This window comes from Chrysochloris asiatica, unplaced genomic scaffold (genome assembly GCF_000296735.1).
Source record: "Chrysochloris asiatica unplaced genomic scaffold, ChrAsi1.0 scaffold00138, whole genome shotgun sequence".
Classification (NCBI taxonomy): domain Eukaryota; kingdom Metazoa; phylum Chordata; class Mammalia; order Afrosoricida; family Chrysochloridae; genus Chrysochloris; species Chrysochloris asiatica.
The window spans coordinates 7,527,320-7,551,574 of NW_006408656.1; the positions used below are offsets into that span (position 1 = coordinate 7,527,320).

The window sequence follows — 24,255 nt, forward strand, 5'->3', positions numbered from 1 at the left end:
CATCTATGTTCATGAGAATCATTGGCCTATAATTATATATATTATTTATAAGGAGTAAAACTGCCAATAGCCACCCACAAGTTTAGAGAGAGACCCTAGGAGGCAGTGAGTTCATGTTCATGGCAGAGGAACAATTCAGAAAAGATGAGTGAGAACAGTTGCACATTCGAAGAATTGTACTGAATTTTACGTTTAGAAAGCTGTTGAATTAGTGTATGTTTTGTTATGTGTATTCTCAACAACAGCAAAATAAATAAATATTTTTAATTAAGAAAAACATGAGTCAAAATATGATTAATGGAGAGAACCTTTCTTTCATTCAATGATATTTTCTCAGGGAGTACTGATACTGGTGTGACACTGTAGGATAAGCATTAGACTGCTAACTGCAAAGTTGGCAATTCAAACCCACTCCTCAGGAACCCTATACAGGATTGCCATGAGTAGGAACTGACCGAAGGCACTTAACAACAATATGTGCCAGAACTCTGGTGTGGCACTGTAAAATAAGCCCTGGACTACTAACTGAGAGGTTAGCAGTTCAAACCCACCAGCCACTCTCAGAAATACTATACAGGGTTGCTATGAGTCAGAACCGACTCGATAGCACTCAACAACAAAACAAAACAACAAATTATGTGTCAGGCCCTTCCCTGGAGTCCAGGGAAGCAGCATAACCCAGCAGGCCAAGTCCTTGCTCTGACACTAACTTTCCAGGGATAGTTAACACCAGTGGTGGACACTGCTCAGAATTTTCTCTTTCCTCAGTTCCACTGTGTATCCTGGCCAACTCCTGGGGTTCTGTTCTTGTCTGCATCTCTCTACTCCTAATGTGTGTGACCAGTATCCAGGGCCATTCCAGGCATTGAAGGGCTGGTGAGGAGGGGTTGGAAGGTTCCCTTTCCCTGACAACCATCTCTCCCTGTCTACTTCACAGATCTCCGTGGCTAACAAGACCCCCGGGACTGAGGGGCAGCAACAGGCAAATGGAGAGAAGAAGGAGGCCCCAGCAGTGCCCTCAGCCCCACCCTCCTATGAAGAGGCTACATCTGGGGAAGGGCTGAAGGCAGGGGCTTTCCCCCCAGCTCCTATGGCTGTGCCTCTCCATCCCAGTTGGGCCTATGTGGATCCCAGTAAGTTTCTCTGTTCCTAGAGACTAAACATCAGGGGCAGAGGGAGTCCAGATGGAACAGCTGGGTAGGAGGAAGTTGTCCAGAAAGAGACACAATTTGTGATTGCTCTATACTCACTTGTCAAAGGCTTGGAAATTGGAGGACTCTTCTGAGGGTAGATCAAGAAGGATTCCATGAAAAGAAAGAGATACAATGTCTGCAATCAAGGTGCTCTCAGATGGAGCAGAGGACATTTTCCCAAGTTACTGAGCTAGGGCAAAAGGAGTCCTGGTGGTACTGTAGGATAAGCACTGGACAGTTAGCCACAAGGTTGGCAGTTCAAACCCACCATAGGCTCCACAAGATAAAAATGAGGCTGTCTGCTCATGTAAAAATTTTGTCTTGGAAACCCTATATAGGGTCGCTATAAATCAAAATTAACTCGGTGGTTGTTTTTGGTTTGGAGCTAGGGCAAATGGAGGAGATGGATGGGAGAGAAAAGCAAGTCTAGAAAGGCCCTCCCAGAAGAAAGGAATGCAGAGAAGAGATGGAGGGGAGCTAAGACAATATGAGGCTGTAGCTGCCAAGGCCTTAGAAAGGGACTGGCTCCCATGGACCCACGCTGTGAGAGAGTGGGTAATGTTTACACATTGACTGGTTTGAAACCTTAGGATGATCTGGTCCCCTTGGAGGCCCAAGGTTGTTGAGGGTCAGGGGACTGGGAATCCTGTCCTTCTCCTTGTCTAATCCCTTCCCTGGGCCTTGGTTAAGGGGAGGACAGAAAGACATGCAAGAGGTGTGTGAATACAGCGAGAGCCTCAGTGTTCTGCATAGCCACCATAATTCACAGCAGAATTATTGCTGGCTGTGAAATTAATGTAGACTAAGAGCCCTAAACTGGTAGGATCTCCTCTGTTGAGTTGAGTTGCCTGTGGGGAGATTTACCTCAGGGCTGGAAACATACAGCTCCTCACCAGCTACAAGAAAAGGCCCCTCTCAGATCTTCCTCTGCCTTTTCAGCCAATCCCTCAACTTCCTCCACCCCTCCCCTTCCAGGTCCCCACCCCCACCCACAAGAAGATTCTAGAAGGGCTCCCAGGCACAATGCCCCACACAGAGCCTCTGCTCGCAAGAATTGGCCACCATGGTTCACACCTCTTACCACAAACCTCTTCAACCCAGAGCCCATACCTACCCTACTGTGAACTACTGGAAGATCAATAAAGGTCTGGAGTTTGTGGGAGCCCTACTCATTGTCCCAGACAACCCTGAGAACTGTCTTCCTTCTCCTTTTCTCCCTTTCCATGGTCTGGCCACTTGGGCACTTGTCAGGGAGGTAGACAGACTAGGAAGGAGAGGGTCTTCAGGCCCCAAGCTTGGAATGGGTCCACCTTTCTCCCCCTTCCTCACTTCCTATATCTTGATTGCCTTAAAGAATGTTTTCCAAGGAACTATAGGGATAGGATCAAGCTCACCAGCCACTCCATGGAAACCCGATACAGGGTCACTATGAGTCAGAACAGAGTCAGCAGCCACTTAACAACAACATCAATAGGAATAGGAAGGAAGCTCATTTCAGTCAACAGTTGGCAAATATTTACTAAATGTGTACAAAGGATCTGACACTGAATTAACTTCTGAGGATTCATCGAGTTGCAAGTCCTACTGTGATTTCTCCCCTCCCAGAGCTGACTGTAGTGTAGTGGCTATGAATCGGGCTGCTAACCTCAAGGTCAGCAGTTTGAAACTACCGGAGGTTCAGCGGGAGAAAGATGAGGCAGTCTGCTCCCGTAAAGATTTGCAGCCTTGGAAACCCTTTGTAGGGTCACTATGAGTCAGAACCGACTCCATGGTACTTAACAACAACAAGAACTGACTGTGTAGGTAGCTACAACACAATGCTATGCATGCAGTGATCACTTAACTCTGATAATCAGGGAAGGCTTCCTGGAGGAAGGGGTACCCATGCTGAGTCCAGGATGAACAGAAATTAACCTGGTGAAGAGGCAGAGAAGTAAGAGCTCAAGGCTGAAGGAATAGAATGTGTATAACCACAGAAGCAAGAGAGCTTGTGACTGAAAAAATACTCAGACTGGATAAAAATGGGAGAGCAGAATGTGCAGTGGGGCAGGAAAGCCCTGCTCACTTAACTCTGATAATCAGGGAAGGCTTCCTGGAGGAAGGGGTACCCATGCTGAGTCCAGGATGAACAGAAATTAACCTGGTGAAGAGGCAGAGAAGTAAGAGCTCAAGGCTGAAGGAATAGAATGTGTATAACCACAGAAGCAAGAGAGCTTGTGACTGAAAAAATACTCAGACTGGATAAAAATGGGAGAGCAGAATGTGCAGTGGGGCAGGAAGGCTCTGCTCACACTGGATCATGGAAGCTTTGGTAAAGAATTTAAAATTGAATAAAGGGCAGTGGGAGGCCATCCAAGAGCTCTAAGCAGAGCAGTGCATTGGTCAGTTTTTGCTTATTTTGAAAGACCAAGAAGGAAATTATTGTTGTGGGATGGGGTGGAGGACTGCAGGGGGTGGGGTGGAGATCATGGGGAGCTGGCAGGGCTGCAGAGAGGGACCGAGTAGGCACATTTGAGGACTTGGGAATGATGATCAGAGGGCAGTATCCTCCCCATCAGACACACAGTCACAGACTTTCATTGTTACCCCATTTAGTCCTCATAAGGTATGTTGTTGTGTTTGTTAAGTGCTGTCGAGTCGGTTCTGACTCATAGCAACCCTGTATAGGGTTTCTGAGGCTTTTTAAAATCTTTGCGGGAGCAGAAAACCTCATCTTTCTTCAGTGGAGTGGATCATGTGCTCGTACTGCCAGCCTTTTAGTTCACAGTCCTGTACTTATCTTACAGAGCCATTGCGCTCCCCACATGGTGGCTATCACTGACAATATCATAGAGAAGAGGTTTTGAGAAGGTTTGTGGGACTTATGACTTTATTGTTTGTTTTATGTGACTTACTTAAAGTCACATAATCGGTAAATCCACATTTGAGTCTGTCTGAAAATCTGAGTTCTGGGACCAGAACTCAAATCTTCATCGTACCCACATCCTCATTTCTCACCCCTGTTCTGGCTTGATTTCTCCTCCCAGACTTCCCCACAGTCCTGGTTGCAAGCTGAAGCTCTACCGTCTTCTGTTCACATTTCCACATCCAACTAGCCCCAGACCCCACCTCAAGGAACCCAGAATGGGTTCAGGTCAGGACCTTTGGCCAGGACCTGAGACTATGCTAGGTGGTCCAGGGAAAGTGGATGTCCCTTTTTGATCTTTGATTCCTGTCACAAAGAAGCCGGTGTCCATGAGATGGGGTGGGGAACTAGATGGAAAAGGTCACATTTGTATAGCAGTTTGGCCCCTGGTTAGGGTTGGGAGAGGGGAGATGAGAGTTCATTCCCAAGATTCAGAGCAGGAAAAGCAAGAGGTGACCAGAGAAGGATCTGGGGATGGGGTGTGAGCTTGAGAATGGGGTTGGAGAAAAGGGCTTCAGCGGCTCCAGAGAACAGCTCTGAGTGACCTTTGGGGCTATATTGCTGTATACAGGGTTCGGTCACAGTCCCCTCTCTTGCCCACCCCAGGCAGCTCTAACTATGAGAGCGGTTTCCCTGTCGGAGGCCTTGAACACTTTACCACCTTCAGTTGGGATGACCAGAAAGTTCGTCGAGTCTTTATCAGAAAGGTAATTGCCTCTCCCGGCTCTCCAGAATTGAAAGACTGGGTTGCAAGGAGCCCTGTGAGCAGCCCCTGGCCCAGTGCTCTGTCTGCTCAGGGTCCATCCTTCTCCCTTCTCTTGTAATCCCAACTGGCAACACCCACCTGAGGATACCTCCATTGTCCTCCCTTAGTATCTCTGTTGTGGCCTAAGCAGATTGCCTCCTCTTTCCCGTGGGTGTGGGCTCTGGAGGGATCTTTTTCCCCCTTTCATCCTGGTTCCATTTCAGTGACCCCCTAGAAAGATGGTATGGATCTGAAGTAAAGTAGATGAAGTCACTGGGAGGCTGAAGGCTCCTCGCTAGGGTGCTGAGTCTGCCTGGCCTCACAGGGCTCTGCAAACTGAGTGGAACCCCTTTCTACCCACAGGTCTACACCATCCTGCTGATCCAGTTGCTGCTGACCTTGAGTGTCGTGGCTCTCTTTACCTTTTGGTGAGTTGGCAGTATGGACTGGAACCTTCTAAGAGCGGCAGTGGCCAGACTTGGGCAGGGGGACCAGAATCATGCTTCTTTTAGAGTGCTTATCTGAAAGAAATTTGTTCAGGGGCACATAAGAAATTGGGCAGTGGGCCCAAAGAAAGCCCCTGTGTGAGTAAGAACCTCAGAGTGCACACGGGTGAGAAGTCCTTCATTCATATTAGGCCGAGGTCTTGCCTCTGGGTCTGTGCCTGTGGACCCTTCGGTGTCTTTGAAGCATCACCCCTCTCAGGTCCATTAGCCCAATACGAGGCATTTCCAGGTGCCCACTGCCTGGGGCTGAGATCTGGGACCCCCTGAGCTCCCAGGGACTACATTCCTTCTTTCTTCCATGAATGGTTTGAGGCAGGGCAGATGTTGAACTGAAATAGAGACTGAGAGTAATTTCTGACTCTGTCCCTCTATTTTCTGCAGTGACCCTGTCAAGAACTATGTCCAGGCCAACCCAGGCTGGTACTGGGCATCCTAGTAAGTATGGCTCGGTTCCCCAGGTCTCCTCTCAGAGGACCACCAGAAGGAGCTCTGTTGACAGACTCCAAGTCTATGGCCTCCCCCAAATCTGTAGGGACTGTCCTCAGCTGCCTCAGTTCTGCTGACTTCAGAACATGTCCAGAAGATCCTTTTTGGGTTTGAAGACTCAGGGGTAAGGGAGAAGGTAGGGAACAGAGAAAAAAGGGTGAGGCAGGGGCCCCACATTGTCCCTGAATGGAAGGGGCCCACACTAATAATAATGTTGCTACTCCTATTAATATTGTTATATATATTAATGCTTGTGAATTACTAATCATAATAACTACCACTTAGAGAGTGCCTAATAAGGGCTGGGCATTGATTTATGCACTTGATGTATATACAGTATGGCATTCTATCTTCAACTCTTCTTATATGGTTACCTCAGAAACCTGAGGCTCTGAGAGGTTGAGTAATTTTCCCAACGTCACACAACTGGTCAGTGGTGGAGCTGAGATCAGAGCCCAGGATTCAGGTTAAGGCCTGTGCTCTTAACCATGCTGTTCTGTTGGCACCCTTTAGCCTTTGGGTTAGTTGGCTTCTATTTGTCCTATACTCTTCAAGGAGTCCTGGAGTGGTGCTGTGGGTTAATGTGCTGGACTGTAAGGTCGGTTTGAACCAAAAGGTCGCTGGTTCAAGCTCACCAGCTGCTCCTCGGAAACACTACACAGGGTCATTACAAGTCAGAACGGACTCGACATCACTAACAACAACAACATACTCTTTTTAAGGAGCATGGCAGATAAGTTGGGTGAAGAGGTTTGGAAATGTAAGTGATTCTGATCATCCTGTCTGGGCAATTCAGGAGTAATTCTGGATAATTCCAGACCAGAACCATTCTAGGGCTCAAAACTGAACTGCTATGGTTGCAGTCTCCCCCTGTGTGCCCAGCGCTGTCCTGGGGCCACTGGGAAGATGGCAAAAGAGGGAAAGAGTGAGACCTGGCTACCAGAACATTCAGTTCACATAAAGATGGGCCAGGAGGTGGTACAATTGTTACACTGAGGGCTGGAAACTTCCAATGGAGAATTCTGGGACATCCAGGAAGGCAGTGGGGCTTAAGTAGTGGAGACTATGAAGGAGCTTTGGTAGCGTAGTGGTTACAAATCGAGCTGCGAACCTTAAGGTCAGCAGTTCAAAACTATCAGCTGTTCCGCGGGAGACAGATAAAGCTTTCTACTCCTGTAAAGATTTACAGCCTCGGAAACCCTGTACAGGGTCGTTATGAGTTGGAATCGACTAGACAGCACATAACCACCAACCACCATGAATGACCAGTCAAGACTCTCCTAGGCCACTTCCTGGAGGGGAGTTGGTAGGGAGGTGGCTCCACTGCCGAACTACCCGAGTTCAGGGTGGTCCTAAAACATGCCTGGAGCTCACACAAGTGGCCAAAGATGAACAAAGTCAACTCGTTCTGGCCTCTGAGGCTTCTGGGAGGAGCAGAGCTGGCTTGGTCAGGTTATTCAAAGGTTCAGAGACAGCACATTTACACTCAGAGCCTTTCTTAGGGTGCAGGGTTGAGGGCTGTCTGCAGACCAGGCGGGTGGCATGTGCCTTGGGGAACAGGAGGCAAGGTTTGGTAACGCTAATGAGTCCTCAGGGACTGTGCTGAGAGCCAGCTCACATGGCAGGTTGGCATGGCTCCTGGCACGTCAGAAATCCTGGCAGCCTCAAGTCCCTGGGCCCTTCTCCAAGCCTTCTGGGGAGGGTCGGTGGGATCCCATGCATTTGAAAAGGGAGACAACCCATAAATGAGCAGAGCCCACCCCATAGGGTAGGGTGAGAATCAATGGCAAGATGTGGAGTCCTTTTTCCCTTCTCTGACTTGGGGATTGGTAAAGGTTGGAGTGCTTTTTGGGAATTTCATCACCAGGATACTGCTCTATTCCTCCAGGAAGCCTACCTAATGGGGCTGCTTGACCCATCCCTGCCCATCAGCTCAATCCATTCTACCTCCTTGAGTGTGTCTGGAGTCAGTCCTAGGGTCTCACCTTGTCCAGCACACTGAGTGTCCTCTAGGACTCAGTCTTTTTAGAGTAACAATAATAGCACTAAGAATAAAGCAGCTTTGTTCATGTTAGCAAGGCACTGTGGTATACACTTTGCATATTGGTGTATGATCTTTACAACCACCATCCTAGGCAGAAACTCTATTCTTTTATGATGAGGAAACTGAGGCTCAGAGAGCAGTTATGGTTTCCTAAGCAGCATTAGCCACCACAACTGAGACCCAGATCTTTGTGTTGCAAAGAGACTTTGCATCCCTCTGTACCCTGCTGCCTCCCCCAAGGCCCGTGACCCGGTCCTGGATCAGGACAAGGGGGGACAGGACATTAGGTTTGGAAGCTGGCCTTCACTTAAGCCTCACCCCCCACCCCCCGTTACCCCCTACACAACTACCAAACACTCTGTCAACATCCTGTGACTCCATCTCAGCCTGTGACGTGCAAGTCAGACTTTAACTTGTTCTGTGACTCATTCTCTACCTCCTGGGATGGCAGCCTCCTCTTCTGCTTTCTCAAGGCCTCTGTCAGCTCCCGCAGTGGGTTTTCACCTTATTGTCTGATAGTTCCCACTGAGCTGTGGCAGGAACTTCAGGGCTCCCTACGGGGAAGGAGTAAGGACTGGGGGGGTGAGACAAAAATGGGGCAGAGTGTGTGACAAGAGCTGGGGCAGAGGTGCACCAGAGCCTTTCCAGGAAGCTGTCAGTAAGCCAGCTTCTAATTGGAATAACAGCTCCAGGGCTGGGCCCTTCCTTACTTTGTGCCAGGCCCTATGCTAAATATGCATGTCTCCTTTGGTCCTCCCAACATCCAAGTAAGTTGGTACCATTATTCCAGTTTTACACATGAGGAAACTGGGGCTCGGCAATTGGGTTACTTGCCTAAGGTCCCACAGTACTAATGGGAGAGCTGGGGCCTGAATGCATGCTTGTCTGGCTCTAAAGTTTGTCCTAACCACTCACCGTAACATAATTCCCCTGGTTTCTATCCCTTTGCCCATCCTCCCGAGGAGATATGAACCAGAGTGAAAAGGAGACCAGGACCTTGTCATGAGGAAGCTTTCAGTTTAGTCAGGGTGACAGGACCCTCACCCAGCACACAAGGATATTATTATTGTTATTGAAGTGACTGACCAGCGACCAAGTGAAGTCAGAAGAGTGAAGATGCCTGTGTTTCTCAACCAGGGCTCTGCTGGCATTTTGCATAGGACAATCATACAGCCCCACATGGAGTAGTATGTTTAGAGCCCTGTTCCCTAGCACTAGACAACAATAGAACTCCCCAACCCCAATCACTGTGACAATAGCTCCCCTTATTTGGGAGTCATTGAAGAGACTGAAGAATAAGAATAAGTTAAAATAGAGGGATCTTGCTCACCAAAAGTAATGGACTTATCTCAACCCCTACATGCCCAACTTTATGGCATTATGTAACATTGCATTCAGCATATATTTAAAGAGTACCTACCAGGTGTCTGGAGTCCTGGTGTGGCATTGCAGGATAATGCACTGGACACAAGGTCAGTTTGAGCCGCAAGGTCAGCAGTTCAAATTCACCAGCTAGCTGCTCCTTGGAAACCTTATACAAGGTTGCTATGAGTCAGAACTGACTCCATGGCACTTAACCACCACAACAACCAGGTGTCCAGGTCCTGGATGGTACAGTTTGTGCTAGACAACTAACTGAAAGGTTGTTTAGTCACCCAGCAGCACTGTGGAAGAAAAGACCTGAAAGTCTGCTAACATAAAATAATAGACAAAAAATCCCTACAGGCCAGCTCTCTGCAACATATGGGGGTCACCATGAGTTGGGATCAACTTGACAGAAACGGGTTTGTTTCTTGTTGCGTTTCTTTCTCGCTTTTTTCCCTTCTTTACTAGGTGCCAGACACCAGGTTAGACATTGGAAATACAAAATAAACATCACAGGCTAGCCTCATAGATATCCAACCTGGTGGAGAGTCGGAAGAACAGGCCTGCAGGGTATGGAGGTGCAGGCTTCAAGTAAGCCCCTCTTGCCCAGGCATCAATGTCCTTGCCAAACTGTCCTTCCCAGACAGGAACATTGTGTAGAGGACATGTTGAGAGTGTAGAGGGTGTGGTGAAGAAAAGGTCAGACCATGATCTAGGTGGGCTGGAGAGGGAGCTCAGGTATTTTAAACAGGAAAGTCATGTGATCGGATCTACCTGCACCTTGGAGGGTAGAAGGCAGGGCTGTAGGGCAGAGGACTAGATGGATTCCTGCAACAGTTTAGGACCCATCTAAAGTGGGAGTAATAAGAATGGAGAGAAAGGGACAGATTTGAGAGCTGCTCAATTAGGAAGATCAACAGGGTGAGAGTCAAAGGGGATCCGAGATCTCTGGTTGGCTGACTCTGTGGATGGATGAGGTCCTCAGCAAAAGAGAATGAAGGAGAAGGGCAGAGAAGGTGGAGAGTTCAGTTCTGACCTGTTGAATTATACAGGGTTCAGAATAACCAGGTCTGCCCAATAGGCAGTTACATTGTTGGGTTTGGAGTTGAGAAGAAAAAGTTAGGTTAGAAATATGGGTGTGATTTATGAACATTTGCCTGATCAAAGAAGTCTTGTGAATGAGTGATCCCCACTTCCCAAGAGAGTGTGAAAAGAAATGAGCCCAGTCAGGACCCTGTGTTAAAGAAACCAGGCATATTCAGAGACGCCCTGAAGGACACAGAGGAATGGCCAGGGAGGTGGGAAGGACCCCAAGAGTGTGTCATGGTGGAACCAGGGGAAACATTAAATGTTGTTCAGAAGACAAGTTGGAGAGATTAAATGTTGCTTAGAAGCCAAGTAAGTTAAGGACTGACAAGTGTCTATTGGACTTAGCAAGGTCACGGTGACATGGCAAAACCAGCTCTCATCACGTGGGCTTGAGACTGGATTTGTTGAGTTGAGGAATAGCTGGAAGATGGGGAAGAGGAAACAGTGAGTGGAGACAACTCTTTTAAGAAACTTGGCTGTGAGAGAGGAAAAAGTGACAGTAGCTAGAGCCAGGGAAGATGTTGGTTGAAGATGTAAGACAGCAAAGCAGTTTGTGGGGAGGGGAGTGGAAAGGTTGAAGATATTAGAGATTGTCATGGCAGTTGAGGACTGGGACTCAGAGCCCAGGTCCGGAGGCTTGGCCTAGGATGGGCGGAGGGACTAGAAAACACGTAATTGTGATTCATGGGGGAGCTCCACCTCATCATTTGTAATTTTTCTGGGACACATCATCAGGATGTACAAAAGAGTGAGGTGCCTGGGAGGTTTGCCGATGGGAGAGGAAGTCTGGATTTTCTCCCATGGGGATTGCTGAGAGAATTGAGAAGGGGAAGGATGGCAAGGCCATGTTAAGGGCCTACCAGGGGGCTGGACACCATGCACTGGTGGTGGCACCAATCTGAGTAGATGTGGGCATAGCCCATCCTTTGTCTTCAACCCTGATCTTCTACTTCCCACACTGGCCTCAGACCTCCACTGCTCACCATAAAATCCAGAATCCTCAAATTCTGTCTCTGGACTGCCCATGAGCTCCTCCCAGCTTCCCACTGGACACTGTCAACTGACCTGGCAATTCACTCCACAGTCACTTTCTGCTCTGTGCCAGGCTAACAGGACAGACCAGTGCCCAGCCCTTGTTGACCTTATGGTCTAGGTGGGCAAGCCAACAATAAAGTAACTAACAAGATAGTTGCAGGCAATAAAAAGGGATGTGAAGAGCATGAATGAGGCAGTGTGGAGTAGCAGCTATAATCAAGTGGCACTGTGGGATAATGTGCTGGACTGCAAGGTCAGTTTGAACCACAAGTTCAGTGGTTTAAACCCACCAGCCATTCCTCGGAAACCCTATACAGGGTCATTATGGGTCAGAACTGACTCAACAGTACTTAGCAACAAGAACAACAGAGCCAAGTAACCTTTTCTAATCTCACTTTTGCCATGCAGGACTTTGGATAAGTCTCCTGACTTCTCTGTGCATCAGCTGTAACGTGAAGAGCATACAGCCAGCCCTCTCTAGCCGAGGGTTCCATGGATTGAAAATATTCTGAAAAAGAAATTCCAGAAAGTAAAACTTGAATTTTCCTCTAGGCTGAACCTACACAAATGAAGTGCTATGCAGGCAGACCCTGCTGTAGTCTCTCATCATTTCACAGACCTCAGTCTCTCTCTAGCATTTGAATCTTTTTATTACTCGTGTCTCCTTCATTAGCTACTTGTATGGTGTGCACCCTTTGTTTCTGTAAAAAAAAATTAAGTGGTCATAGCAATCCTTCAAAGCCTAACAATTCACATAGTATTATATTTTATTAGGGAGTGCAGTAGCTCCATACGATAAAACACTGGACTGTGAATCACAAGGTAGCAGTTTAAGCCCACTTGCTGCTCCTCGGGACAAGGATAAGACTTTCTGCTCCCTCAAAGATTTAGAGCCTTGGAAACTCTATACAGGGTCATTATAAGTCGGAACAGATTCAATAGCACTTAACAACAACAACATTGTAGTAGGTATTACAAGTAATCTAAAGATGATTTCAAGTATACGGGAGGATGTGCATAGGTTATATGCAAATACTTTGCCACCTGATATAAGAAATTTGAGCATCTGTGGATTTGAATATCCAAAGGGGTCGTGGAACAAATCCCCCTAGGATATTGAGGAATGACTGTACTTCCTAGAGAAGATGAGAGAATAAAATTAGTTAATATTTGCATAGCACTCAGAACTGTGGCTGGCACATAGAAAACACTGAACACAGGTTTTTTGTTTTACGTGTCTGTGGAGCCACTTCGGTTTGGGTGGTTAAAGAATCATGGCACCCAAGATTCACTATTTCTTGAAACAGCTATCCCCTTCCTCTCTTTTTACAATTGGACCACCACTCTGCCCATTGCTAGGATAACCTTCTCCTCTCCTCCACTCTATTCACCCTCCTGGCTGCCCTGTGGCTGGGGTGGCAGAGTAGGAGGATCAGGGGAAGGTTGGTGAAGGAGCCTCAGAAGGAACCACTGACCACCCCATTCATCCGTCTCTCTCAGCGCTGTGTTCTTTGTGACCTACCTGACCTTGGCCTGCTGCTCTGGACCCAGGTATGATGATGGTTCATGGGAACACGAGCAGGACCTTGGAAGCTCTGCCCCAGCCCTGCCTATCACCAGTGCGCTGTGCCCCCCTGAAAGAATCCCATCCCTCTCTGGGCCTCTATTGAGTATGCTGGCCCCTCCCTCCTTCACTCGGCACCTCCAAGGTGGGCGGGGGAGGGGGCAGGGACGGCAGAATGGGGAGGGGGACAGACAGACAGGGACAGATGAAGCACATGAGAATGAGGCTGACAGAGGCTCTGCCTGTGGATGGGGCCAGGCAGAGATCCCTTTCCTGCTGCACTAAAGCAGCCTGCAGCCTCTGACCCCGCCCACTCTCCCCTGAACCCTGGCTTGTCTTACAGGAGGTATTTCCCCTGGAACCTGATTCTCCTGACTGTCTTTGTAAGTCATGGGGAGGGGGGAGGGGGCTGGGGGGAGAAAGGGGCTGGGGTTTTTTGATAGCCAGATAATCTGGGTTGGGTGTGTCTAATTGACATCCCTGGGGCCAGGAGTATTTTCACCCACTTCTACAGAGAACCTTGGTGACACAGTAAGATAAGCATTGGACTGTCAACCACATCATTGGCAGTTCAAACCCACCAGCAGCTCCTCAGGAAAAAAAATGAAGCTTTCTGCTCCCGTAAAGATTTTGTTGTTGTTAAGTGCCGTTGAGTCGGTTCCGACCCATAGCGACCCTGTACAGGGTTTCCGAGGCTAATCTTTATGGGAGCAGAAAGCGTCATCTTTCTCCCACGGAACAGCTGTAGTTTTGAACTGCTGACCTTGCGGTTTGCAGCCCGATTCATAACCACTACCCCGTAAAGATTTATAGTCTCATAAACCCTACAGGCTTGCTGTGAGTCAAATATGACTCGATGGCAGTAAATTTGTTGTTTCTGCCAAGGGTAGGAGCCCTGGTGGTACAGTGGATTAGGTATTGGGCTGCTAACCACAAGGTCAGCAGTTCAAGCCCACAAGTCACTCTAGGGGAGAAAGATGAAACAATCTGCTCCTGTAGAGATCTACAGTCACAGAAACCCTAAGGAGCAGTACTGCTCTGTCATACCGGGTCACTACGGGTTGGAAGCAACCATGACACTGGGCTGCAAAGAAAGAACCCTGTCAATACAGTGGTGGAAGCCCTCAGCTACTAACCATAAAGTCAACAGTTTGAATCCACTAGTGAGTCCATGGAGAAAGACATGACCATCTGCTTCCATAGAATTCCAGTCTTGGGAACACTACTGGGCAGTTCTTCTCTGTCCTGTAGGGTCACTATGAGCTGCCATCAACTCAATGGCAGTGGGTTTCCATTTTGGTTTTTCTGCAAAAATGTTCCCTCTCCCTCCACCCCCACCCCCACATTGTCACTCTTCATCATTTTGTTTGTAAGGTTTGTATGGGGCTTGTATAGAACTGAGGACAATCAAGGAGAGGAGGAGCCTAGAAAGGAGGGAAGAGCGGGGATGCAAAAGAAAAAGATTAACATAAGGTCTGTTAGGATACTCCTCAACCAGATTTGAGTCCTAGAAGTAATCGGGTGCAGAACCAAAGCTGATGGAACATGCAGAGGGTAGAGACCCAGGCTGACCCCCAAGGTCTGAGTTCTGGTAGCATTCCTTTACCCTTTCTTCTTTCAGACCCTGTCCATGGCCTACCTCACTGGGATGTTGTCCAGGTAAGGGGAACAGATGGGAGGGGAAGGGGACATAGGCTAGGCTGGAAATCAGGAATTGGCTACACCCTGAGAGGAGATGTCCCCAAACACTGTCTCTCCTGGGACCATCCGGATCTGGGGAGATGTTTCAGGCAGACAGGGAACACTGGTCCGGAGCCTTTCCTCAGGCACTCAGTTGGACAGTGACCCTAGGACCTGGCCAAGGCAGTGGGGTAGGGGTGGGGATGGTGGAGAACAAGGTGACACCTCTCAAACTGCTGCTTAAAAGACCCCAGACTCATCCGAACCACCTTCTACCCCTGCTCTGGTGCTCCCTCTCCCACCTGTTAAAGATCCTTCTAGTGTAAGCCTGTTGGGGAAGGGGTCCAGGGGAAAGTCTGGGGATAGAGTGGAGAGCAGGGATAAAAGTGGCTAGAGGTGGACCAGAGATTGTGGAATCAGGTCCTGGCAGAAGACAAGTGGGTCTGTGACGACGGTTATGGGAGGCCTGAGGCCACCTAGAAGCTGACCCTTGGCCTTCTGATGTTATAGTTACTACAACACCACATCTGTGCTGCTGTGCCTGGGCATTACAGCCCTCGTCTGCCTCTCAGTCACCATTTTCAGCTTCCAGACCAAGGTCAGCTCTGGGACCTGCAGCCTGAGGCTGGGGGTGGGGGTGGAGAATGGGGGGAAGCACCAAGCTTGGCCCAGGCCTGGGAGAGGTAAAGGAGTGAGCTGGGTCTGGGGAGGCCACCTGGGGAGGGCAGGAAGGAATGCTAGCTTCTGAGGCTGAGTCTCTGGCCAGCACACTACCGGGCTGGGGCCCTCAGAAACGCCAAGCCGCTCTGTGCAGGCCTGCGGAGCCAGCAGCTGACACCATCCTGTCCCCACAGTTTGACTTCACTTCCTGTCAAGGTGTGCTCTTCGTGCTGCTCATGACACTCTTCTTCAGTGGGCTCATTCTGGCCATCCTCCTGCCCTTCCAATATGTAAGTCTCGCGGACCTCCCTGAGGAGAGAGGGAGAGGGCTACCAAATATAGATGCTCTTCCCTCCAGGAAGGCTTAGGGCCAAAGCTCCACAGCCGTCTGTCCTGTCTGCCCCTCATGGCACCTGCCACAGGCGTGTTGACTGTATAGGCAACCTCAGAGCTAAACAAACAAGGCAGCTTTTCTTGGCAGGCCTGGGCACCTGCCTGGCTCCCAGAGCCATATCCGGCTTCAACTTTCCCAGCCTCTCCTCTTGTAGGGGGTGAGGCTGAGGGTGGGCAGAGGAGGGAGCACTCCAACCAGGCCCAAAGGGGTCCCAAGAAAGACTTTCTAGGACCCTTGGAGGACCTGCCAAGGTCAAAGGGCAGAACGTGGCTTGCCAGCCAGACTTTGAGCATAGCACTGCCCGTTAGAACAGCCACGGACCCACCAAATCTTGATTCTCTTAGAGGTGTACAGCCCACCCTGGAGGGACAAGTGACCCATTTTGGGAGCCCTAGGTCACTGCAGATGGATATGAGAACATCACAGGAAGGGCTTGAGGTTTAAGTCCTGGGGAGCCTCAGAGGGAACTATTAGACCCATGCTGGGGGCTCAGTGGACAGAGCAGAGAGGTCCCTCAGCTCAAACCCACCCCAACTCTTAGCCACATTTAGCACAGGCTCCCCAACCACCCCTGGGAGCAGCATTCCTCACCCCCCTCCTCTGCCCTATCCTGACCAGCCCCAGCCCCCAGGCATTTGGCTTCCAGTCCAGGACATCAGGATTGGTTCTGGCATTTCTTTGGCTCTTCTCAGGATCCTGTTGATGAAGGGAGGGGCCGGAGCTGGCCTGGGGCCTTTGTGTGTCTAGGATAGGGAGGTGGCTACTGGGAAGGGCACCACCACCACCACCACCCCACCCCACACCACCACCCCCGAACTTCAAAGAATCCTTTGTTAACCCAGGTCAGGCTGATGGGATGCCTGAGTTTCCAGGAATCTTTTGGGAGTACACCTGGTGGAGGGCCTGGTAGGGAAGCTTTCAGACATAGCTAGGTGCCCCTGAGATCTGGGGGTGGAGAGCAAGAGGAGGGGAAGGGGCGCTGCTTCAGCGTCTGTAGGCAACTCATTGTACGCAACTTGCAGGGGTTCAAGTCTTTGTCCCCTTCCATTTGAGCCCCTTGTCCCTACAGACTGGACCTTGAAGCTCCCAGACAGAGGGACAAACAGACCCTCTACTACACAGGGATGATCACACATCAAGCAGCCAGAACCAGGCTGGGAGGATGACAGCCCCAAAGGGATAGTCATGCTCGTCTGACTGAGCCCGGGGCTGTGCATTCAGGGGGAGTCTCCCTGTCAGATGGGGGTTTCCCTGCAGGGTCTCCACATGGGTCTCCCCTTACCCGCTGTGAGCATCAAAGACTCAAGGACCCTGCTGGGTCTTAGGTCTTCTTGGACAGGTCTGGATGGTGAGAGAGGGGGGCTCCTGATGGGGAGGAAGGACTATCGCACATCCTCCAGTCTCTGGACTGAACACACTCTTCACTCCCTGTTCCACTGCCCGGTCTCACCATCTCTAAGCCCAATTCACTTCTGCCCCACAGGTGCCCTGGCTCCACGCAGTGTACGCAGTGCTGGGAGCAGGTGTCTTTACGTTGGTGAGTGTGACTCCCTAAGGGCTCTGCCTTCTCAGTCTTCCAATTGTCTCCCCAGGTCCCTTCATCATCCCTGTCTTCCTCACAGCCCTCCTCCCTGGACCCCTTTGAACCACTGTTTTCTGGACTGGGCTCAGTGCTGTGTCCAGGGAATTCAATCTGGTCTCCAAGACAGACCAGATGGCCTGGGAAGGTGGAAAGGAAGGGTTTAACCACAGGATTGAAGCTTTAGACAGAGACAGAGCTGGGCAAGAGGAACCCCTCCCTCCTGGGGACAATCAACACTGCTTATTAAGGGGTAGGGGACTGGAGGTGTCCTAGCCACATGGACCAAGTACAGAGTTGCTCTACTAGGGGTGATCTGGTAAGGCTTCATGGAACAAGGGAGCTTCCAAGTCCCTCTTGAGAAACACAGTTAGACCGAACTTGTTCGTTTTGTTCTCAGTCTTGACAGCTGAGAATTGATGATAATTATGATGAAAGTAACAGTGATATCTAATATTTACTGAGCACTTGCTTCTTCCCAAGCAAACTTTCCATGTGCAATTAATCCTCACCATAAATCTATTAGCTAGGTACTGTTGTTTTCATAGGATCCCTGGGTGGCGTGAACAGTTAGGTGCGTGGCTACTAATGAGAAGGTTGGTGATTCAAACCCACCCAGAGACAATCTGCTTTGGGAAGGTCACAGCTGTGAAAATCCTGTAGCACAGTTCTACTCTGCACACATAGGGTCACCATGAGCTGGAGTCCACTGACTAAGCAGTAACTGGTATGGTATGGCTATCATTAGCTTACAATGAGGAAACCAAAACTCAGAAATATTGAATCACTTGCCCAAGGTCATTAAGCACTCTAGAAAGTGGATAGTCTGACTCCTGAGGTCCATTTTCAGTCTGAGACTAGGTGGGATGGACTGAGAGGGGGCAGGGGTGACCAAAATTAGACACCTTCCTCAAGCAGCCCAGCCCAGGCCCTTTGCTCAGGTAGTTAAGCATGTGAATATGGTGATGTTCAAGATCCACTCAGGTAGGCAGACCCTGTTTGCTGCCATCTTCTTAGGGAGGGGTGTACCAATGTAAGCGTGCATTGTTAGTGAGAACAGTAATAAGACTCTCTTCTCCCTCATTAGAATGTTCAGCTCAACTCAGTCTAGTCAGAGTTCTGGCTTAGTCACATGCTCTAGGCAGGGGTGGGGAAAGTCCTGCCCAAAGGTTGTATAAATCCAGTGAAATTGTCTTGCCATTCCAAGGCAACCGAAGTTTCAGCCATCACATTTGTTGTTGTTGTTAAGTGCCTTCGAGTCGATTCCAACCCACAGCAACCCTGTATAGGGTTTCTGAGGAGCAGTTGGTGAGCTTGAACCACCGACCTTGCAGTTCAAATGACTTTGCAGTCTGATGCATTAGCCCACAGCGCCACACCATCACATTGTTGTTGTTGTTAAGTGCTGTCGAGTCGTTTCCGACCCATAGTGACCCTGTACAGGGTTTCCAAGGCTGTAAATCTTGACGGGAGTAGAAAGCCTCATCTTTCTCCCGCGAAGCAGCTGGTAGTTTTGAACTGCTGACCTTAAGGTTTGCAGCCCGATTCGTAACCATTACGCTACAGTCACACTGTATGGAACACGCCATCACATTAGGTGTGATTTATTAAATGTTTGATCAAATATAGCAGGCTAATTTTTAAGTTGATAATTTTGTATGGTCCATGAATGATGTTATCATTTTAGCAGCAATTCCTGAATCTAGAGGGGTACAGAGATGGAGACATGGGTACAGGTCAGAACTGTGAGCAAAGGCTTTTGTATAGGGATCAAGCTAGAAATGGGGATGTGGTTGGTTCATTCATTCATCTCCTCCACAGGTATTTACTGAGCACCTGCTGTGTGTGAGCTCCCAAGGCTGTGGTGAGGGATGCCAGTGTGGTGCCCGGTGGCACTCAGTAAATATTTGTGGGATAAATAGATTACTTCCAGGTTTGGAATTTGAGAGCTGGAAGGGACTACAAAGGGATCATTTAGTGAGATTCCAAGTCTCTCCTTTTATAGTTGACAGAACTGAACCCTAGAGAAGTTAAGTGATTTATCTAAGGTTTTCCTGCAAGAAGATAGCAAATCAACCAAGTGTGGCTTTGGTCAAAACCAGAAGTTTTAGCCAGGAGTTTTCTGGTATTAGCCTTGCAAGTCCTACTTTCTAGGGAGACCCTGATGGCCCTTAGACACTAATCAGGAGACCCTGATGGCCCTTAGACACTAATTTCTCTAGCTCTTGGATCCGAACTTTTTCCTACAGGCAATGCCTTCAAAAGAAAAGTGTCCATTTAAAGTACAGGTGGGGAATCTAGCTAGGAGAGAGTAAGAGGGTCACAGTTGGGGAGGCCTGAGAGGGCAGCTTGTGCCTGGGGACAGAAGAGGCTGAAGAAGAGCGGGAGGTGAGCATCTGCGGAGGGTTTGAGTTGAGTTGATTTATCAGGTCAAGTCCCAGCAAGTGTGTGAGGCTCCAGAGGGAGGTGAGCACATAAATGGGACTGGATTAACAGTAATCCCTTAAATTTGTTAAATAAACCCTATCATTATTAGGATACTAAAAATAATCCCAACCATAAATTCCACCCTTCACATTTTACAAAGCACTTTCGTACCTATTGCCTCATTGACTCTCCACCACAAGTCAGGGAGGGAGGCAGACCTTACTTACATGAGCTCTGGGGTTTATGGAGTTGGATCAGAGTCCCACTGGCAGTAAGGGACAGATTAAGGACCAGGATGCAGATATCTATACCTTGTGCCCAGCCTGTTCCATTGCCAGTGTCTCTGTGATCTTCCCTTAAAGAGGACAACTTTTATTAGTTTGGAGTTGGGACAAGGCTAGAGAGATCCCTCCAGAAATTTTCTTCTCTCTCTCCTGTATTTCCTTTTCTACTGGATTATTGTCATCAGCACAGAAAAACGCTATAATTTCTCCCATCTAAAAAGACACAAAATCTTCTTGACCCGTGTGTTTCATTACTAAATAATCTACACTCACTATCTCCAATTTCTGTCTTCCTTCTCTCCTTTCCTCCTTTTTCTCCTCCTGGCTCCTCTCCTTACATTCCTTCTCTTTTAAATTTTTATTGTGAATTGAGTAAAGGTTTACAGAACAGATCATCAATCCCACAGTCAACAAACCATGTACTTTGGGTCATTACAATGATTGCAATCCCTTCCATGCACCATCAGTTAACAGTATTTACCTCTATTCATTGTACCTGTTGTGCTGCTCCCTGTGTCTTTCACTACCTTCATCTTTCCTGTGCCAACATCCCTCCTGTTGTATATTGTCTTCCCTACCATCCAAGTTAACACGTGTCTTACCTTCTACCCAATGACTAATGTTCCCTTCCCTCCTACCCCTGGTAGCCATCATAGGATGCTTCTTTTAGCAAGAAAACATTTTCTTAACTCTTTACAATGGTTATACAACATTTGTCCTTCTGTGATTAACTGTACTCCAGGTCCATCCATGTGATGAGGTGTTTCATGGATTTGTCGGGGGTTTTTTCAATGTTACATTGTATTCTATTGTGTGTATGTACCAAAGCTTGTATCCATTCTGCAACTTTGTCTCTTTACTGGTGCATTTAATCCATTTACATTCAGTGTAATTATCATTAGCTGTGAATTTTTTGCTGTGTATTTTTTTTTTTTTTTTCCTTTTATGTTTCAAGTTTCTTTGTTCCACATAAATTTCTGCACTGAGTTCCTTTTGTTTGTGGGTTTTCTTTTCATTTTCTTCATTACTGTTGTTGGCTAAATCTTCCTGATTTTCCTCTTTTTTATTTTTATGTGAAGGCATGTTAATTTTCTTTGAGACTGCCCTGGAATTTATTATTTTTTCCCATTTAAAACCATCTGTTTTATCTTGAAATTTACTTGATTTCCTCTCCATTTGGAAGTTCTGTATCTAAACAATTCCCTCTTTTTGCTTTGTAGTTAACTTCATTATAAATTGATCTCTCTGGTTCCCTATTTTCAGTCTTGTTGGTTTCTTTTACTTTAAATACTTCTAAATCTGGATTGAGTTCTGGTTGGTGTTGTTATGTAAATTAATCTCAGGTTGCTGTCTGCTGTTATTGGTTCTCAGTCCAAAGTACAGCCTTTAGTATTTTTTGTAAAGATGGCTTGGTTATTATAAATTCCTTTAATTTCTGTTTATCTGAAAATATCCTAATTTCGCCCTCATATTTGAGGGACAGGTATATTATTCTTGGTTGATAATATTTTTCTTTCAGAGTTTTCTATATGTCATCCCGTTGCCTTCTTGTCTGCATGGTTTCTGCTGAGAAATCAGAGCTTAGTCTAATTGGTTCTCCTTTGTAGGTAGCTTTTCGTTTTCTCAAACTGCTCTCAAGATGTTTTCCTTGTCTTTGGTTTTGTAAAGTTTGGTTATGATATGTCTTGATGGTTTACTTTGGGGTCTATCCTGTTTGGAGTTCATTCAACTTCTTGAATGGCTATCTTCTCATCTTTCGTGATTGAAATTCACAGAGAAAACTGTAAACGCTTTGACAATTTTCTCTGTGCTTTTTATTGTCTTCCCCTGTTCTGGGATTCTGATCATCTGTAAGTTATTTCTCTTCATGGTGTCCAACATAAATCTCAGGCTTTCTTCTGATTCTTTCATTCTTTTTTCAGATTGTTCTTCTAGCTTACTGGTATTGAGAGCTTTATCTTCAAGGTAATCACTAATTTGGGCTTCCATTGATTCAAATCTATGCCTTTGCCCTTCCTGTGTATTGTCCATTTCTGAGATATTAGCATTAATCTTCTGGATCTCTATTTGCAGCTTTTGTGTTGTTTCAAAATTTGTATTTATTTTATCTGTTTATTCTTGTAGTGTTTTCCTAAATTCTTCTGAAGTGTTTTTTTGTGTGTTTATTTGTTTTCTGAGTTTTCCACCATCTTTCTTTCAGTCCTTTGAAGGAACCTAAATATCATTATTTATTCCATTACCACTTCTCCCACAGAAACATTTTCTGGCTCTGCATCTTGGTCATTCATTTGTGTCACTCTCTCTTGTTTCTTCGTATGAGCTAAAATCTGTTGTCTCTAAGACATTGTGGTGGTAGTGTATTTGTATTTAATTTGTGATTGTATGTTGATGTGTTCTTAGGATCTCACCAACTGTCTCTTGTCTCTATCTGAGAATGGAAATGTGTGCACCATTTTCTGTTTGCCGTTTGTACAGGTCTGTTTAGGGTTAATTTGGCTGTTGTTGGCTGATATCTGTCATTAATCAGGTTGTTAGGAGCTGGTATTGATGTTTTTTCAGTGGACTGAGTTGTATGGGCATGGTTATTGTTTATTGTTAGGTGGTACAAGAGGAAAAAACACACAGAGCAAATAAACAAGAGCAAAAACAGTAAAATAAAGGATAAAAAAGAAATAAAAATGGACAGCAACCAAAAAAGGAATAGAAATAAAAAGAGAAAAGAAGGACAGGAAAATAGAGCTGTATAAGAGAAAAATAAGAGAGAAAATAAAAGGCAGAGGAAAAAAATTTAAAAAAAAAGAAAAACAGAGAGAAGGGAGTATTAAAAGAGAAAGAGACTAGAAAGTAGTAAAGAAAAATCAAGAGGTAAAAAGTGGAAGGAAGAAAGGATAAAAATAAGAAAAGAAAACACAAAAGTGGAGATAGAAAGGATAAAAATCAAGGGAAGGTAAAGACATTAAGAAGAAGAAGAAAGAATAAATAAACAAAAACAACAAAACAATGGAAAAAGGAGCAGTGCAGTTGTTGATAAAGAGAGAAAACTCTAGGGGGCTCCTGCCTGCTAGTCAAGGAACTCACAAAGGTTGGTGGATGAGGGATGTGAAGGCTGAGTTCCCAGACTTAGGTGAAGTTCCTATAAGTGCAGGTGTTGTTGTCTATGTTCAGGGTATCGTATCTGGAAATAGTTCATGGAGACCCTTTGGGTTGCTAGTTTCAGTGTCTGTGAGAACCAGAGGGCAGCTGGGGCAGGGTGACTGATTATGAAGGTTCCTGCTAGTCTAATTCTGGCCTGAAGAGTCTGTGGGTTCTGTAGATCTGGAGCAGAGCCCACCTGAATCCAGGAGCCAAGGTAACCCAAACCACATGGCTCAGAACTCCTGGATAGCAGGGTCTGCACTAGGGTAGATAAGGGTGGGGGCTGGCCTCACCTCTGTTATCCAAGGGAGTGTGAGGAGCAAGAAGGAATTGCATCTTTTCTATTGCCTGTGTAAATCTGTACTGTCAGGCCACCATCTGTCTGTCTCTCCAAAGCTGTTCACAAAAGTTCAAGATGGTCATGCCGCATCTGGCCGGCAGTCCATTCACCAGTCCATCTCATTCTTTTGCTACTTCTGCTCAGCTTCTTCTCCAAATAGGTATTCAGTCCACTTCTCTCACCTTTCCTCTGAAGCTCAGGGTCCAGGATTGTCCTCTGTGTCTATTTCATTTGTTCTCTCATATCTTTATTGTCTGGGGTCTCTATAGCATGTCTGCCTAGCCTGTCATCTTGCCAGAAGTCTCCTTACATTCTCTCTTGAACCCCCTTAAAAACACTCTTATCAAGATCACCAGTGGCTTCCATGTTGCTAAACCCAGTAGTCGATTCTCAGTCCTCCTCTAACATGTCCCTCAGCAGCATTTGATATAGTTGATCACTCCCTCCCCTCAGAAACGTCATCATCTACACTTGGCTCCAGGCCACCATAGTCTTCCAATTTTCCTCCTGCCTCTCTGATCTTGAGGCCTCATTTCCTAGCCCTCTAAACATTAAAGGGCCTTAGGGCCATCAGATTCTGCTCTTCTGCTCACTCCCTTGGGAGTTTCAGTCAGTCTCATGGCTTTGAATACCATCGCTTATACTAATGACTGTAACATTTATATTTCTAGCCATCTCTCTCTCTCTTGACATCTCAATTGCCTACTCAGTATCCCCACTTGGAAGTTTAATAGTCATCAAGACTTAGCATTCCTGAACACCTGCTCCTCTCACAGTCTTCCCCATCTTTGTATATGACAACTCCGTTCTTCCAGTCATGCACG

General features: G+C 47.2%; 1 protein-coding gene across 1 annotated transcript in view; it reads left to right on the forward strand.

Annotated features, from left to right (window-relative positions):
• The window catches only part of FAIM2 (Fas apoptotic inhibitory molecule 2), a 43,206-nt gene that overhangs the window by 3,731 nt on the left and 15,220 nt on the right, over nt 1-24,255 (forward strand). The window contains exons 2-12 of the mRNA XM_006870067.1: nt 938-1,133; nt 2,890-2,892; nt 4,705-4,805; nt 5,207-5,271; nt 5,731-5,784; nt 12,869-12,919; nt 13,276-13,315; nt 14,554-14,591; nt 15,123-15,210; nt 15,467-15,562; nt 17,150-17,203. Coding sequence (XP_006870129.1) covers nt 938-1,133; nt 2,890-2,892; nt 4,705-4,805; nt 5,207-5,271; nt 5,731-5,784; nt 12,869-12,919; nt 13,276-13,315; nt 14,554-14,591; nt 15,123-15,210; nt 15,467-15,562; nt 17,150-17,203 — 786 coding nt within the window. The remainder of the gene's footprint in view (nt 1-937; nt 1,134-2,889; nt 2,893-4,704; nt 4,806-5,206; nt 5,272-5,730; nt 5,785-12,868; nt 12,920-13,275; nt 13,316-14,553; nt 14,592-15,122; nt 15,211-15,466; nt 15,563-17,149; nt 17,204-24,255) is intronic.